This window comes from Pseudophryne corroboree, chromosome 6 (assembly GCF_028390025.1).
Source record: "Pseudophryne corroboree isolate aPseCor3 chromosome 6, aPseCor3.hap2, whole genome shotgun sequence".
Classification (NCBI taxonomy): domain Eukaryota; kingdom Metazoa; phylum Chordata; class Amphibia; order Anura; family Myobatrachidae; genus Pseudophryne; species Pseudophryne corroboree.
In genome coordinates this window covers 284,646,399-284,666,077 of record NC_086449.1, presented here as the reverse complement: position 1 = coordinate 284,666,077, position 19,679 = coordinate 284,646,399, and the positions used below count along the sequence as shown (strand labels likewise).

Sequence of the window (19,679 nt, the reverse complement as noted above, 5' to 3'; positions counted from 1 at the left end):
TTCTGAAAATATAAGGTCTTCTGAAAAAAAAAAAGGTATAATTTGTATGGGTACCACATAAAAAAATTAGTTATATTGATGTTGGAATGTGACAAGACCAAATGTGAAAAAAAAAAAATACCTCAGCACAAGGGTAAGCAAACTCTCAGCAACAAATGGGTTAAATGGTTTAAAGGGGCAATTACATTCAATACAAAACACGTCTGGTTTAGTATGGAACATAATTGCCCCTTTAAATCAGCATTCAAACTGCCGAACATGCAGGGAAAGTATCTACCTGTGAAATACAACATCACATTTGACATTTTAAATTGTTTATATACAGTTAGAACTTTATTTTGTCCACTAGGACTTTGAGGAACAAGTAGATAAAAAGGACAGAATTATCAAGAAACTGCAAGATCAGATCAAAGCTCTGACAAAAACCATGGATACAGGTATATATATATATTTATATGTTATTGTAGAAACCCCACAATTGCATGGAGTGACATGCAGGAAAATGTTATATTACATGCCACTGACGTTTTTATAAATGCTCTTTATAGCATTGTATCTAACCAATGTATAATTCCACAGAGAACCAAACCAATATCTCAAGTGTTTTTAAGGATTATTTGGGAATGCTGGAGTTTATACCAGAAGATGAGTCAAAACTCATCGGCAATCTAATCCTGGGTATGTAATATCATTGTTATATGGGGAAAGTGAAAGAATAGAACATATATTACAAAATGTAATTTGTGAAGGGAATGATTCTGATGTTGAATAACAAGAGTTTATGGTGTGAATCTGGAGAATGAACTTATAATAAAACTCAAGCACCTTGTTCAATCTATACAGTTTGATAAAACCATAGAGCAGGCCATCAATGGCATTGTGGCTTACTAGTAACCAAGATGTGCACCTGTTGCAGAACAGGTCATTTGAACGGGATGTAGTTAATATCCCGCCGATCGGGATCCTGGCGGTCAGAATACTGACGCCGGGATCCCGACCGCCGAGAATGCCGACAGTTGCGCCAGTGCTGTTCCCATTCATGGGTGTCCACGACACCCAGAGTGGGAGTAGAACCTGTGGCAAGTGCAGCAAGCTACCAAGCCCGCAGTGTGGCGAGCACAGTGAGCCCCCAAGGAGCTTTCTAGCGCTCATCCTGCTGTCGGCATTCCTGCGGGCGGGATCCCGGTGTCGGTAATCTGACCTCCGGGATCCTGGCCATCGGGATTCCATCCCCAACCCATTTGAACAATAGACATTTTGTTTTTATTTCTATCATTTATAGCAGTGGTTTCCAAACTTTCTTGAATCATGGTGCCCTAGAGAATCAGCATTTTTTTCATGGCACCCATGGGATAAAAGTTCTTTATTGATAAATTTGGAAAACAATATTAAATTGAGTAAATTATACCTACAGGTACCTGCCATCCTTAGGGTCAGTTATGTGGTGGGGTACAGTTGTTCTTCTGATTGTCCACATGTTTTATGAGTGGCAACCACTAGCATAGGTTTTGCCTGTCACTTTGTCCATAAACTAATTGATTTGGTCCTGGACCACCAACCCAAGGCACCCCTGCAAAAGCCTTGCGGCACCCCGGGGTAACCACTGATCTATAGTATGAATCGAAAACAAGACCCAGTTTTAAGACCATTTTTAATTTATTCATACAGGCTAATAAAATAATTATATAATATGCAACATTTTCATTATACAATTTTTGGCTTATATTGCCTCATTTTTTGTACTTTTTTTAGTTGCTTTAAAAAAAAAATCTGATTATTATGCTAACAGTCAGTGTATATATGAACATTATATTTTTGGTTCTCGCCAAAATGATATCTTCTGTTGCAAATGCTAAGCAGTAAATATCGAAGTAGTTAAAGGACAGCAACCACTCATGATGCAATTTTGTGCTTTTGTATTCACTGTGTCATGTGACTTTTTATTTTCCACTGTGACAGATCTCAAACCACGAGGTGTTGTAGTGAATATGATCCCAGGTCTGCCAGCTCACATCCTCTTTATGTGTGTTAGATACACAGATTACATTAATGAAGCAGACAGAATCAAATCTCTAATGAATGCCTCCATTAATGGCATTAAACAAGTTATAAAGGTGAGAGGCCTTGAGGGTTTGCACATTTTACATGTTTTAATATTGTAAACATATTTCATTTGTATTCCACATAGATGCACGATAATGATTAAGTATTTTATTTGTATTTATTTATTATACATAAAGGATCATCTCCAATTGTTTGGTTATAAAAAATATTCTCTGTTTTGTATGAATGTATCAATCAGTTACGAAAAACATGCGGAACTAGCGTTTTCTGGATGTCTTTTGTGTCTTTTTAGTATTGAAAGCAGTTCCCATAAAACCTGATAGGAACAGCAATGTTTTCAAATGTACCAAGTTACAAAAAGCATATTTTTTTGGTCTTTGATATCTCTATCTGATGTCAACTTCAGATGGCATTAGAAGTAGAATGTACGAGGGAGAGGGATATTTTCGCATCCCTTCCCTGTGTTTACAGATCCTTTTACATTATTTTGCTGAGACTTACCATTATTTCATGCATTTTGCACATACATAAAGATACAAATGAAGTAAGTAAGCTTACCTTATGAAGTGACTTACAGAGGCGCGCAGGAAGCAGGTTATGATGGTCTCTTGTCGCATGCAGCTGCAGCAGCTTCTTTGCAGGCGGCCACTAGCAGGACAGGTTTCATACACATGCCTGAGCTTGGTTTGGTGCATGCCAACATTCAGGGGAGGAGTGATATATCGAACCTTCCAGAGAACTAGAATGGCGAAGTTGCCCATAGCAACTAATCAGCTTCTGTCATTTTTACAGCACAATCTATACAATGATAGAGGTTACTATGGGTAACTTCACCACTTTAACTCTCAAAGGTTTTATACATCTCCCTCTCCGTCTTTTTCAAATGCAAAAGACTGATGATCTGTTCATTGCAGACTCAGAATTCTTTTCTAGGACAGCAGTTTTCATAGCTGTAGTTGTCCTGGCTACCCAATATTAATAAATAGGTGTGATAGTAGTTGTCCTGGCTACCCAACATTAATAAATAGGTGTGATAGTAGTTGTCCTGGCTACCCAACATTAATAAATAGGTGTGATAGTAGTTGTCCTGGCTACCCAACATTAATAAATAGGTGTGATAGTAGTTGTCCTGGCTACCCAACATTAATACATAGGTGTGATAGTAACTGGAGTGTGACAGTAGCTGTCCTGGCTACACAACATTAATACATGGGTGTGACAGTAGCTGTCCTGGCTACACAACATTAATACATGGGTGTGATAGTAGCTGTCCTGGCTGCCCAACATTAATAAATAGGTGTGATAGTAGTTGTCCTGGCTATCCAACATTAATAAATAGGTGTGATAGTAGTTGTACTGGCTACCCAACATTAATACATGGGTGTGATAGTAGCTGTACTGGCTACCCAACATTAATACATGGGTGTGATAGTAGCTGTCCTGGCTGCCCAACATTAATACATGGGTGTGATAGTAACTGTCCTGGCTACCCAACATTAATACATGGGTGTGACAGTAGCTGTCCTGGCTACCCAACATTAATACATGGGTGTGACAGTAGCTGTTCTGGCTACCCAACATTAATACATGGGTGTGATAGTAGCTGTCCTGGCTACCCAACATTAATACATGGGTGTGATAGTAACTGGAGTGTGACAGTAGCTGTCCTGGCTACACAACATTAATACATGGGTGTGACAGTAGCTGTCCTGGCTACACAACATTAATACATGGGTGTGATAGTGGCTGTCCTGGCTACCCAACATTAATACATGGGTGTGATAGTAGCTGTCCTGGCTACATAACATGAATACATGGGTGTGATAGGAGCTGTCCTGGCTACCCAACATTAATACATGGGTGTGATAGTAGCTGTCCTGGCTACATAACATGAATACATGGGTGTGATAGGAGCTGTCCTGGCTACACAACATTAATACATGGGTGTGATAGTAGCTGTCCTGGCTGCCCAACATTAATAAATAGGTGTGATAGTAGTTGTACTGGCTACCCAACATTAATACATGGGTGTGATTGTAACTGTCCTGGCTACCCAACATTAATACATGGGTGTGATAGTAGCTGTCTCGGCTACCCAACATTAATACATGGGTGTGATAGTAGCTGTCTCGGCTACCCAACATTAATACATGGGTGTGATAGTAACTGTCCTGGCTACCCAACATTAATACATAGGTGTGATAGTAGCTGTCCTGGCTACCCAACATTAATACATGGGTGTGATAGTAACTGTCCTGGCTACCCAACATTAATACATGGGTGTGATAGTAGCTGTCCTGGCTACCCAACATTAATACATGGGTGTGATAGTAGTTGTCCTGGCTACCCAACATTAATACATGGGTGTGATAGTAACTGTCCTGGCTACCCAACATTAATACATGGGTGTGATAGTAGCTGTCCTGGCTACCCAACATTAATACATAGGTGTGATAGTAGCTGTCCTGGCTACCCAACATTAATACATGGGTGTGATAGTAACTGTCCTGGCTACCCAACATTAATACATGGGTGTGACAGTAGTTGTCCTGGCTACCCAACATTAATACATGGGTGTGATAGTAGCTGTCCTGGCTACCCAACATTAATACATGGGTGTGATAGTAGCTGTCCTGGCTACCCAACATTAATACATAGGTGTGATAGTAGCTGTCCTGGCTACCCAACATTAATACATGGGTGTGATAGTAACTGTCCTGGCTACCCAACATTAATACATGGGTGTGATAGTAGCTGTCCTGGCTACCCAACATTAATACATGGGTGTGACAGTAGTTGTCCTGGCTACCCAACATTAATAAATAGGTGTGATAGTAGTTGTCCTGGCTACCCAACATTAATACATGGGTGTGATAGTAGCTGTCCTGGCTACCCAACATTAATACATGGGTGTGATAGTAGCTGTCCTGGCTACACAACATTAATACATGGGTGTGATAGTAGCTGTCCTGGCTACCCAACATTAATACATGGGTGTGATAGTAGTTGTCCTGGCTACCCAACATTAATACATGGGTGTGATAGTAGCTGTCCTGGCTACCCAACATTAATACATGGGTGTGATAGTAGCTGTCCTGGCTACCCAACATTAATACATGGGTGTGATAGTAACTGTCCTGGCTACCCAACATTAATACATAGGTGTGATAGTAGCTGTCCTGGCTACCCAACATTAATACATAGGTGTGATAGTAGCTGTCCTGGCTACCCAACATTAATACATAGGTGTGACAGTAGTTGTCCTGGCTACCCAACATTAATACATGGGTGTGATAGTAACTGTCCTGGCTACCCAACATTAATACATGGGTGTGACAGTAGTTGTCCTGGCTACCCAACATTAATAAATAGGTGTGATAGTAGCTGTCTCGGCTACCCAACATTAATAAATAGGTGTGATAGTAGTTGTCCTGGCTACCCAACATTAATACATGGGTGTGATAGTAGCTGTCCTGGCTACCCAACATTAATACATGGGTGTGATAGTAGCTGTCCTGGCTACCCAACATTAATACATGGGTGTGATAGTGGCTGTCCTGGCTACCCAACATTAATACATGGGTGTGATAGTAGCTGTCCTGGCTACCCAACATTAATACATGGGTGTGATAGTAGCTGTCCTGGCTACCCAACATTAATACATGGGTGTGACAGTAGCTGTCCTGGCTACACAACATTAATAAATAGGTGTGATAGTAGTTGTACTGGCTACCCAACATTAATAAATAGGTGTGATAGTAGTTGTCCTGGCTACCCAACATTAATACATGGGTGTGATAGTAACTGTCCTGGCTACACAACATTAATAAATAGGTGTGATAGTAGTTGTACTGGCTACCCAACATTAATACATGGGTGTGATAGTAGCTGTCCTGGCTACCCAACATTAATACATGGGTGTGATAGTAACTGTCCTGGCTACACAACATTAATAAATAGGTGTGATAGTAGTTGTACTGGCTACCCAACATTAATACATGGGTGTGATTGTAACTGTCCTGGCTACCCAACATTAATACATGGGTGTGATAGTAGCTGTCCTGGCTACACAACATTAATACATGGGTGTGATAGTAGCTGTCCTGGCTACCCAACATTAATACATGGGTGTGATAGTAACTGTCCTGGCTACACAACATTAATAAATAGGTGTGATAGTAGTTGTACTGGCTACCCAACATTAATACATGGGTGTGATTGTAACTGTCCTGGCTACCCAACATTAATACATGGGTGTGATAGTAGCTGTCCTGGCTACCCAACATTAATACATGGGTGTGATAGTAGCTGTCTCGGCTACCCAACATTAATACATGGGTGTGATAGTAGCTGTCCTGGCTACCCAACATTAATACATGGGTGTGATAGTAACTGTCCTGGCTACCCAACATTAATACATGGGTGTGATAGTAGCTGTCCTGGCTACCCAACATTAATACATGGGTGTGATAGTAACTGTCCTGGCTACACAACATTAATAAATAGGTGTGATAGTAGTTGTACTGGCTACCCAACATTAATACATGGGTGTGATTGTAACTGTCCTGGCTACCCAACATTAATACATGGGTGTGATAGTAGCTGTCCTGGCTACCCAACATTAATACATGGGTGTGATAGTAGCTGTCCTGGCTACCCAACATTAATACATGGGTGTGATAGTAGCTGTCTCGGCTACCCAACATTAATACATGGGTGTGATAGTAGCTGTCCTGGCTACCCAACATTAATACATGGGTGTGATTGTAACTGTCCTGGCTACCCAACATTAATACATGGGTGTGATAGTAGCTGTCCTGGCTACCCAACATTAATACATGGGTGTGATAGTAGCTGTCCTGGCTGCCCAACATTAATACATGGGTGTGATAGTAACTGTCCTGGCTACACAACATTAATAAATAGGTGTGATAGTAGTTGTACTGGCTACCCAACATTAATACATGGGTGTGATAGTAGCTGTCTCGGCTACCCAACATTAATACATGGGTGTGATAGTAGCTGTCCTGGCTACCCAACATTAATACATGGGTGTGATAGTAACTGTCCTGGCTACCCAACATTAATACATGGGTGTGATAGTAGCTGTCTCGGCTACCCAACATTAATACATGGGTGTGATAGTAGCTGTCCTGGCTACCCAACATTAATACATGGGTGTGATAGTAGCTGTCCTGGCTACACAACATTAATACATGGGTGTGACAGTAGCTATCCTGGCTACACAACATTAATAAATAGGTGTGATAGTAGTTGTCCTGGCTACCCAACATTAATACATGGGTGTGATAGTAACTGTCCTGGCTACCCAACATTAATACATAGGTGTGATAGTAACTGTCCTGGCTACCCAACATTAATAAATAGGTGTGATAGTAGTTGTCCTGGCTACCCAACATTAATACATGGGTGTGATAGTAGCTGTCCTGGCTACCCAACATTAATACATGGGTGTGACAGTAGCTGTCCTGGCTACCCAACATTAATACATGGGTGTGATAGTAGCTGTCCTGGCTACCCAACATTAATAAATAGGTGTGATAGTAGTTGTCCTGGCTACCCAACATTAATACATGGGTGTGATAGTAGCTGTCCTGGCTACCCAACATTAATACATGGGTGTGACAGTAGCTGTCCTGGCTACCCAACATTAATACATGGGTGTGACAGTAGCTGTTCTGGCTACCCAACATTAATACATGGGTGTGATAGTAGCTGTCCTGGCTACCCAACATTAATACATGGGTGTGATAGTAACTGGAGTGTGACAGTAGCTGTCCTGGCTACACAACATTAATACATGGGTGTGACAGTAGCTGTCCTGGCTACACAACATTAATACATGGGTGTGATAGTGGCTGTCCTGGCTACCCAACATTAATACATGGGTGTGATAGTAGTTGTCCTGGCTACCCAACATTAATACATGGGTGTGATAGTAGCTGTCTCGGCTACCCAACATTAATACATGGGTGTGATAGTGGCTGTCCTGGCTACCCAACATTAATACATGGGTGTGATAGTAGTTGTCCTGGCTACCCAACATTAATACATGGGTGTGATAGTAGCTGTCTCGGCTACCCAACATTAATACATGGGTGTGATAGTAGCTGTCCTGGCTACCCAACATTAATACATGGGTGTGATTGTAACTGTCCTGGCTACCCAACATTAATACATAGGTGTGATAGTAGCTGTCCTGGCTACCCAACATTAATACATGGGTGTGATTGTAACTGTCCTGGCTACCCAACATTAATACATGGGTGTGATAGTAGCTGTCCTGGCTACCCAACATTAATACATGGGTGTGATAGTAACTGTCCTGGCTACACAACATTAATAAATAGGTGTGATAGTAGTTGTCCTGGCTACCCAACATTAATACATGGGTGTGATAGTAACTGTCCTGGCTACACAACATTAATAAATAGGTGTGATAGTAGTTGTACTGGCTACCCAACATTAATACATGGGTGTGATAGTAACTGTCCTGGCTACCCAACATTAATACATGGGTGTGATAGTAACTGTCCTGGCTACCCAACATTAATACATGGGTGTGATAGTAACTGTCCTGGCTACACAACATTAATAAATAGGTGTGATAGTAGTTGTACTGGCTACCCAACATTAATACATGGGTGTGATAGTAGCTGTCCTGGCTACCCAACATTAATACATGGGTGTGATAGTAACTGTCCTGGCTACACAACATTAATAAATAGGTGTGATAGTAGTTGTACTGGCTACCCAACATTAATACATGGGTGTGATTGTAACTGTCCTGGCTACCCAACATTAATACATGGGTGTGATAGTAGCTGTCCTGGCTACCCAACATTAATACATGGGTGTGATAGTAACTGTCCTGGCTACACAACATTAATAAATAGGTGTGATAGTAGTTGTACTGGCTACCCAACATTAATACATGGGTGTGATAGTAACTGTCCTGGCTACCCAACATTAATACATGGGTGTGATAGTAACTGTCCTGGCTACCCAACATTAATACATGGGTGTGATAGTAACTGTCCTGGCTACACAACATTAATAAATAGGTGTGATAGTAGTTGTACTGGCTACCCAACATTAATACATGGGTGTGATAGTAGCTGTCCTGGCTACCCAACATTAATACATGGGTGTGATAGTAACTGTCCTGGCTACACAACATTAATAAATAGGTGTGATAGTAGTTGTACTGGCTACCCAACATTAATACATGGGTGTGATTGTAACTGTCCTGGCTACCCAACATTAATACATGGGTGTGATAGTAGCTGTCTCGGCTACCCAACATTAATACATGGGTGTGATAGTAGCTGTCCTGGCTACCCAACATTAATACATGGGTGTGATAGTAACTGTCCTGGCTACACAACATTAATAAATAGGTGTGATAGTAGTTGTACTGGCTACCCAACATTAATACATGGGTGTGATAGTAACTGTCCTGGCTACCCAACATTAATACATGGGTGTGATAGTAGCTGTCCTGGCTACCCAACATTAATACATGGGTGTGATAGTAGTTGTACTGGCTACCCAACATTAATACATGGGTGTGATTGTAACTGTCCTGGCTACCCAACATTAATACATGGGTGTGATAGTAGCTGTCTCGGCTACCCAACATTAATACATGGGTGTGATAGTAGCTGTCCTGGCTACCCAACATTAATACATGGGTGTGATAGTAGCTGTCCTGGCTACCCAACATTAATACATGGGTGTGATAGTAGTTGTACTGGCTACCCAACATTAATACATGGGTGTGATTGTAACTGTCCTGGCTACCCAACATTAATACATGGGTGTGATAGTAGCTGTCCTGGCTACCCAACATTAATACATGGGTGTGATAGTAGCTGTCCTGGCTGCCCAACATTAATACATGGGTGTGATAGTAACTGTCCTGGCTACACAACATTAATAAATAGGTGTGATAGTAGTTGTACTGGCTACCCAACATTAATACATGGGTGTGATAGTAGCTGTCTCGGCTACCCAACATTAATACATGGGTGTGATAGTAGCTGTCCTGGCTACCCAACATTAATACATGGGTGTGATAGTAACTGTCCTGGCTACCCAACATTAATACATGGGTGTGATAGTAGCTGTCTCGGCTACCCAACATTAATACATGGGTGTGATAGTAGCTGTCCTGGCTACCCAACATTAATACATGGGTGTGATAGTAACTGTCCTGGCTACACAACATTAATAAATAGGTGTGATAGTAGTTGTCCTGGCTACCCAACATTAATACATGGGTGTGATAGTAACTGTCCTGGCTACCCAACATTAATACATGGGTGTGATAGTAGCTGTCCTGGCTACCCAACATTAATAAATAGGTGTGATAGTAGTTGTCCTGGCTACCCAACATTAATACATGGGTGTGATAGTAGCTGTCCTGGCTACCCAACATTAATACATGGGTGTGACAGTAGCTGTCCTGGCTACCCAACATTAATACATGGGTGTGACAGTAGCTGTTCTGGCTACCCAACATTAATACATGGGTGTGATAGTAGCTGTCCTGGCTACCCAACATTAATACATGGGTGTGACAGTAGCTGTTCTGGCTACCCAACATTAATACATGGGTGTGATAGTAACTGGAGTGTGACAGTAGCTGTCCTGGCTACACAACATTAATACATGGGTGTGATAGTGGCTGTCCTGGCTACCCAACATTAATACATGGGTGTGATAGTGGCTGTCCTGGCTGCCCAACATTAATACATGGGTGTGATAGTAGCTGTCCTGGCTGCCCAACATTAATACATGGGTGTGATAGTAGCTGTCTCGGCTACCCAACATTAATACATGGGTGTGATAGTAGCTGTCCTGGCTACCCAACATTAATACATGGGTGTGATAGTAGTTGTCCTGGCTACCCAACATTAATACATGGGTGTGATAGTAGCTGTCTCGGCTACCCAACATTAATACATGGGTGTGATAGTAGCTGTCCTGGCTACCCAACATTAATACATGGGTGTGATAGTAACTGTCCTGGCTACACAACATTAATAAATAGGTGTGATAGTAGTTGTCCTGGCTACCCAACATTAATACATGGGTGTGATAGTAACTGTCCTGGCTACCCAACATTAATACATGGGTGTGATAGTAGCTGTCCTGGCTACCCAACATTAATAAATAGGTGTGATAGTAGTTGTCCTGGCTACCCAACATTAATACATGGGTGTGATAGTAGCTGTCCTGGCTACCCAACATTAATACATGGGTGTGACAGTAGCTGTCCTGGCTACCCAACATTAATACATGGGTGTGACAGTAGCTGTTCTGGCTACCCAACATTAATACATGGGTGTGATAGTAGCTGTCCTGGCTACCCAACATTAATACATGGGTGTGATAGTAACTGGAGTGTGACAGTAGCTGTCCTGGCTACACAACATTAATACATGGGTGTGACAGTAGCTGTCCTGGCTACACAACATTAATACATGGGTGTGATAGTGGCTGTCCTGGCTACCCAACATTAATACATGGGTGTGATAGTAGCTGTCCTGGCTGCCCAACATTAATACATGGGTGTGATAGTAGCTGTCTCGGCTACCCAACATTAATACATGGGTGTGATAGTAACTGTCCTGGCTACCCAACATTAATACATGGGTGTGATAGTAGCTGTCCTGGCTACCCAACATTAATAAATAGGTGTGATAGTAGCTGTCTCGGCTACCCAACATTAATACATGGGTGTGATAGTAGTTGTCCTGGCTACCCAACATTAATACATGGGTGTGATAGTAGCTGTCTCGGCTACCCAACATTAATACATGGGTGTGATAGTAGCTGTCCTGGCTACCCAACATTAATACATGGGTGTGATAGTAACTGTCCTGGCTACACAACATTAATAAATAGGTGTGATAGTAGTTGTCCTGGCTACCCAACATTAATACATGGGTGTGATAGTAACTGTCCTGGCTACCCAACATTAATACATGGGTGTGATAGTAGCTGTCCTGGCTACCCAACATTAATAAATAGGTGTGATAGTAGTTGTCCTGGCTACCCAACATTAATACATGGGTGTGATAGTAGCTGTCCTGGCTACCCAACATTAATACATGGGTGTGATAGTAACTGTCCTGGCTACCCAACATTAATAAATAGGTGTGATAGTAGTTGTCCTGGCTACCCAACATTAATACATGGGTGTGATAGTAGCTGTCCTGGCTACCCAACATTAATACATGGGTGTGATAGTAACTGTCCTGGCTACCCAACATTAATAAATAGGTGTGATAGTAGTTGTCCTGGCTACCCAACATTAATACATGGGTGTGACAGTAGCTGTCCTGGCTACCCAACATTAATACATGGGTGTGACAGTAGCTGTTCTGGCTACCCAACATTAATACATGGGTGTGATAGTAGCTGTCCTGGCTACCCAACATTAATACATGGGTGTGATAGTAACTGGAGTGTGACAGTAGCTGTCCTGGCTACACAACATTAATACATGGGTGTGACAGTAGCTGTCCTGGCTACACAACATTAATACATGGGTGTGATAGTGGCTGTCCTGGCTACCCAACATTAATACATGGGTGTGATAGTAGCTGTCCTGGCTACATAACATGAATACATGGGTGTGATAGGAGCTGTCCTGGCTACCCAACATTAATACATGGGTGTGATAGTAGCTGTCCTGGCTACATAACATGAATACATGGGTGTGATAGGAGCTGTCCTGGCTACCCAACATTAATACATGGGTGTGACAGTAGTTGTACTGGCTACCCAACATTAATACATGGGTGTGATTGTAACTGTCCTGGCTACCCAACATTAATACATGGGTGTGATAGTAGCTGTCTCGGCTACCCAACATTAATACATGGGTGTGATAGTAGCTGTCTCGGCTACCCAACATTAATACATGGGTGTGATAGTAACTGTCCTGGCTACCCAACATTAATACATGGGTGTGACAGTAGTTGTCCTGGCTACCCAACATTAATACATGGGTGTGATAGTAGCTGTCCTGGCTACCCAACATTAATACATGGGTGTGATAGTAGCTGTCCTGGCTACCCAACATTAATACATGGGTGTGATAGTAACTGTCCTGGCTACCCAACATTAATACATGGGTGTGATAGTAGCTGTCCTGGCTACCCAACATTAATAAATAGGTGTGATAGTAGTTGTCCTGGCTACCCAACATTAATACATGGGTGTGATAGTAGCTGTCCTGGCTACCCAACATTAATACATGGGTGTGATAGTAACTGTCCTGGCTACCCAACATTAATACATGGGTGTGATAGTAGCTGTCCTGGCTACCCAACATTAATAAATAGGTGTGATAGTAGCTGTCCTGGCTACCCAACATTAATACATGGGTGTGATAGTAACTGTCCTGGCTACCCAACATTAATACATGGGTGTGATAGTAGCTGTCCTGGCTACCCAACATTAATAAATAGGTGTGATAGTAGTTGTCCTGGCTACCCAACATTAATACATGGGTGTGATAGTAGCTGTCCTGGCTACCCAACATTAATACATGGGTGTGATAGTAGCTGTCCTGGCTACCCAACATTAATACATAGGTGTGATAGTAGCTGTCCTGGCTACCCAACATTAATACATGGGTGTGATAGTAACTGTCCTGGCTACCCAACATTAATACATGGGTGTGATAGTAACTGTCCTGGCTACCCAACATTAATACATGGGTGTGACAGTAGTTGTCCTGGCTACCCAACATTAATAAATAGGTGTGATAGTAGCTGTCTCGGCTACCCAACATTAATAAATAGGTGTGATAGTAGTTGTCCTGGCTACCCAACATTAATACATGGGTGTGATAGTAGCTGTCCTGGCTACCCAACATTAATACATGGGTGTGATAGTAGCTGTCCTGGCTACCCAACATTAATACATGGGTGTGACAGTAGCTGTCCTGGCTACACAACATTAATAAATAGGTGTGATAGTAGTTGTACTGGCTACCCAACATTAATACATGGGTGTGATAGTAACTGTCCTGGCTACCCAACATTAATACATGGGTGTGATAGTAACTGTCCTGGCTACCCAACATTAATACATGGGTGTGATAGTAACTGTCCTGGCTACACAACATTAATAAATAGGTGTGATAGTAGTTGTACTGGCTACCCAACATTAATACATGGGTGTGATAGTAGCTGTCCTGGCTACCCAACATTAATACATGGGTGTGATAGTAACTGTCCTGGCTACACAACATTAATAAATAGGTGTGATAGTAGTTGTACTGGCTACCCAACATTAATACATGGGTGTGATTGTAACTGTCCTGGCTACCCAACATTAATACATGGGTGTGATAGTAGCTGTCTCGGCTACCCAACATTAATACATGGGTGTGATAGTAGCTGTCCTGGCTACCCAACATTAATACATGGGTGTGATAGTAACTGTCCTGGCTACACAACATTAATAAATAGGTGTGATAGTAGTTGTACTGGCTACCCAACATTAATACATGGGTGTGATTGTAACTGTCCTGGCTACCCAACATTAATACATGGGTGTGATAGTAGCTGTCCTGGCTACCCAACATTAATACATGGGTGTGATAGTAGCTGTCTCGGCTACCCAACATTAATACATGGGTGTGATAGTAACTGTCCTGGCTACCCAACATTAATACATGGGTGTGATAGTAGCTGTCCTGGCTACCCAACATTAATACATGGGTGTGATAGTAACTGTCCTGGCTACCCAACATTAATACATGGGTGTGATAGTAGCTGTCTCGGCTACCCAACATTAATACATGGGTGTGATAGTAGCTGTCCTGGCTACCCAACATTAATACATGGGTGTGATAGTAACTGTCCTGGCTACACAACATTAATAAATAGGTGTGATAGTAGTTGTACTGGCTACCCAACATTAATACATGGGTGTGATTGTAACTGTCCTGGCTACCCAACATTAATACATGGGTGTGATAGTAGCTGTCTCGGCTACCCAACATTAATACATGGGTGTGATAGTAGCTGTCCTGGCTACCCAACATTAATACATGGGTGTGATAGTAACTGTCCTGGCTACACAACATTAATAAATAGGTGTGATAGTAGTTGTCCTGGCTACCCAACATTAATACATAGGTGTGATAGTAACTGTCCTGGCTACCCAACATTAATACATGGGTGTGATAGTAGCTGTCCTGGCTACCCAACATTAATACATGGGTGTGATAGTAGCTGTCCTGGCTACCCAACATTAATACATAGGTGTGATAGTAGCTGTCCTGGCTACCCAACATTAATACATGGGTGTGATAGTAACTGTCCTGGCTACCCAACATTAATACATGGGTGTGATAGTAGCTGTCCTGGCTACCCAACATTAATACATAGGTGTGACAGTAGCTGTCCTGGCTACCCAACATTAATACATGGGTGTGATAGTAGCTGTCCTGGCTACCCAACCGTAATACATAGGTGTGATAGTAGCTGTCCTGGCTACCCAACATTAATACATGGGTGTGACAGTAGCTATCCTGGCTACACAACATTAATACATGGGTGTGATAGTAGCTGTCCTGGCTACCCAACATTAATACATGGGTGTGATAGTAGCTGTCCTGGCTGCCCAACATTAATACATAGGTGTGATAGTAACTGTCCTGGCTACCCAACATTAATACATGGGTGTGATAGTAGCTGTCCTGGCTGCCCAACATTAATACATAGGTGTGATAGTAACTGTCCTGGCTACCCAACATTAATACATGGGTGTGACAGTAGCTGTCCTGGCTACCCAACATTAATACATGGGTGTGATAGTAACTGTCCTGGCTGCCCAACATTAATACATGGGTGTGACAGTAGCTGTCCTGGCTACCCAACATTAATACATGGGTGTGATAGTAACTGTCCTGGCTACCCAACATTAATACATGGGTGTGACAGTAGCTGTCCTGGCTACCCAACATTAATACATGGGTGTGATAGTAACTGTCCTGGCTGCCCAACATTACTACATGGGTGTGATAGTAGCTATCCTGGCTGCCCAACATTAATAAATAGGTGTGACAGTAGTTGTCCTGGCTGCCCAACATTAATACATGGGTGTGATAGTAGCTGTCCTGGCTACCCAACATTAATACATGGGTGTGATAGTAGCTGTCCTGGCTACCCAACATTAATACATAGGTGTGATAGTAGCTGTCCTGGCTACCCAACATTAATACATGGGTGTGATAGTAACTGTCCTGGCTACCCAACATTAATACATGGGTGTGATAGTAGCTGTCCTGGCTACCCAACATTAATACATGGGTGTGATAGTAACTGTCCTGGCTACCCAACATTAATACATGGGTGTGATAGTAGCTGTCCTGGCTACCCAACATTAATACATGGGTGTGACAGTAGCTGTCCTGGCTACCCAACATTAATACATGGGTGTGACAGTAGTTGTCCTGGCTACCCAACATTAATAAATAGGTGTGATAGTAGCTGTCTCGGCTACCCAACATTAATAAATAGGTGTGATAGTAGTTGTCCTGGCTACCCAACATTAATACATGGGTGTGATAGTAGCTGTCCTGGCTACCCAACATTAATACATGGGTGTGATAGTAGCTGTCCTGGCTACCCAACATTAATACATGGGTGTGACAGTAGCTGTCCTGGCTACACAACATTAATAAATAGGTGTGATAGTAGTTGTACTGGCTACCCAACATTAATACATGGGTGTGATAGTAACTGTCCTGGCTACCCAACATTAATACATGGGTGTGATAGTAGCTGTCCTGGCTACCCAACATTAATACATGGGTGTGATAGTAACTGTCCTGGCTACACAACATTAATAAATAGGTGTGATAGTAGTTGTACTGGCTACCCAACATTAATACATGGGTGTGATTGTAACTGTCCTGGCTACCCAACATTAATACATGGGTGTGATAGTAGCTGTCTCGGCTACCCAACATTAATACATGGGTGTGATAGTAGCTGTCCTGGCTACCCAACATTAATACATGGGTGTGATAGTAACTGTCCTGGCTACACAACATTAATAAATAAGTGTGATAGTAGTTGTACTGGCTACCCAACATTAATACATGGGTGTGATTGTAACTGTCCTGGCTACCCAACATTAATACATGGGTGTGATAGTAGCTGTCCTGGCTACCCAACATTAATACATGGGTGTGATAGTAGCTGTCCTGGCTACCCAACATTAATACATGGGTGTGATAGTAGCTGTCCTGGCTACCCAACATTAATACATGGGTGTGATAGTAGCTGTCCTGGCTACCCAACATTAATACATGGGTGTGATAGTAGCTGTCTCGGCTACCCAACATTAATACATGGGTGTGATAGTAACTGTCCTGGCTACCCAACATTAATACATGGGTGTGATAGTAGCTGTCCTGGCTACCCAACATTAATACATGGGTGTGATAGTAGCTGTCCTGGCTACCCAACATTAATACATAGGTGTGATAGTAGCTGTCCTGGCTACCCAACATTAATACATGGGTGTGATAGTAGCTGTCCTGGCTACCCAACATTAATACATGGGTGTGATAGTAGCTGTCCTGGCTACCCAACATTAATACATAGGTGTGATAGTAGCTGTCCTGGCTACCCAACATTAATACATGGGTGTGATAGTAACTGTCCTGGCTACCCAACATTAATACATGGGTGTGATAGTAGCTGTCCTGGCTACCCAACATTAATACATGGGTGTGATAGGAGCTGTCCTGGCTACACAACATTAATACATGGGTGTGATAGTAGCTGTCCTGGCTACCCAACATTAATACATGGGTGTGATAGTAACTGTCCTGGCTACCCAACATTAATACATGGGTGTGATAGTAGCTGTCCTGGCTACCCAACATTAATACATGGGTGTGATAGGAGCTGTCCTGGCTACACAACATTAATACATGGGTGTGATAGGAGCTGTCCTGGCTACACAACATTAATACATGGGTGTGATAGTAGCTGTCCTGGCTACCCAACATTAATACATGGGTGTGATAGTAACTGTCCTGGCTACCCAACATTAATACATGGGTGTGATAGTAGCTGTCCTGGCTACCCAACATTAATACATAGGTGTGACAGTAGCTGTCCTGGCTACCCAACATTAATACATGGGTGTGATAGTAGCTGTCCTGGCTACACAACATTAATACATGGGTGTGATAGTAGCTGTCCTGGCTACCCAACATTAATACATGGGTGTGATAGTAACTGTCCTGGCTACCCAACATTAATACATGGGTGTGATAGTAGCTGTCCTGGCTACCCAACATTAATACATAGGTGTGACAGTAGCTGTCCTGGCTACCCAACATTAATACATAGGTGTGACAGTAGCTGTCCTGGCTACCCAACATTAATACATGGGTGTGATAGTAGCTGTCCTGGCTACCCAACCGTAATACATAGGTGTGATAGTAGCTGTCCTGGCTACCCAACATTAATACATGGGTGTGACAGTAGCTATCCTGGCTACACAACATTAATACATGGGTGTGATAGTAGCTGTCCTGGCTACCCAACATTAATACATGGGTGTGATAGTAGCTGTCCTGGCTGCCCAACATTAATACATAGGTGTGATAGTAACTGTCCTGGCTACCCAACATTAATACATGGGTGTGATAGTAGCTGTCCTGGCTGCCCAACATTAATACATAGGTGTGATAGTAACTGTCCTGGCTACCCAACATTAATACATGGGTGTGACAGTAGCTGTCCTGGCTACCCAACATTAATACATGGGTGTGATAGTAACTGTCCTGGCTGCCCAACATTAATACATGGGTGTGACAGTAGCTGTCCTGGCTACCCAACATTAATACATGGGTGTGATAGTAACTGTCCTGGCTACCCAACATTAATACATGGGTGTGACAGTAGCTGTCCTGGCTACCCAACATTAATACATGGGTGTGATAGTAACTGTCCTGGCTGCCCAACATTACTACATGGGTGTGATAGTAGCTATCCTGGCTGCCCAACATTAATAAATAGGTGTGACAGTAGTTGTCCTGGCTGCCCAACATTAATACATGGGTGTGATAGTAGCTGTCCTGGCTACCCAACATTAATACATGGGTGTGATAGTAGCTGTCCTGGCTACCCAACATTAATACATGGGTGTGATAGTAACTGTCCTGGCTACCCAACATTAATACATGGGTGTGATAGTAGCTGTCCTGGCTACCCAACATTAATACATGGGTGTGATAGTAACTGGAGTGTGACAGTAGCTGTCCTGGCTACACAACATTAATACATGGGTGTGATAGTAGCTGTCCTGGCTACCCAACATTAATACATGGGTGTGATAGTAGCTGTCCTGGCTACCCAACATTAATACATGGGTGTGATAGTAACTGTCCTGGCTACCCAACATTAATACATGGGTGTGATAGTAACTGTCCTGGCTACCCAACATTAATACATGGGTGTGATAGTAGCTGTCCTGGCTACCCAACATTAATACATGGGTGTGATAGTAACTGGAGTGTGACAGTAGCTGTCCTGGCTACACAA

At 42.5% G+C, this 19,679-nt stretch overlaps 1 protein-coding gene across 2 annotated transcripts in view; it reads left to right on the top strand.

Moving 5' to 3' along the window:
• Positions 1-19,679, top strand: part of MYO5C (myosin VC) — a 333,517-nt gene that overhangs the window by 259,718 nt on the left and 54,120 nt on the right. For both annotated transcript variants that reach the window (XM_063926097.1, XM_063926096.1), the window contains exons 33-35: positions 350-437; positions 580-678; positions 1,960-2,114. In XM_063926097.1, the coding sequence (XP_063782167.1) occupies positions 350-437; positions 580-678; positions 1,960-2,114 (342 nt within the window). The remainder of the gene's footprint in view (positions 1-349; positions 438-579; positions 679-1,959; positions 2,115-19,679) is intronic.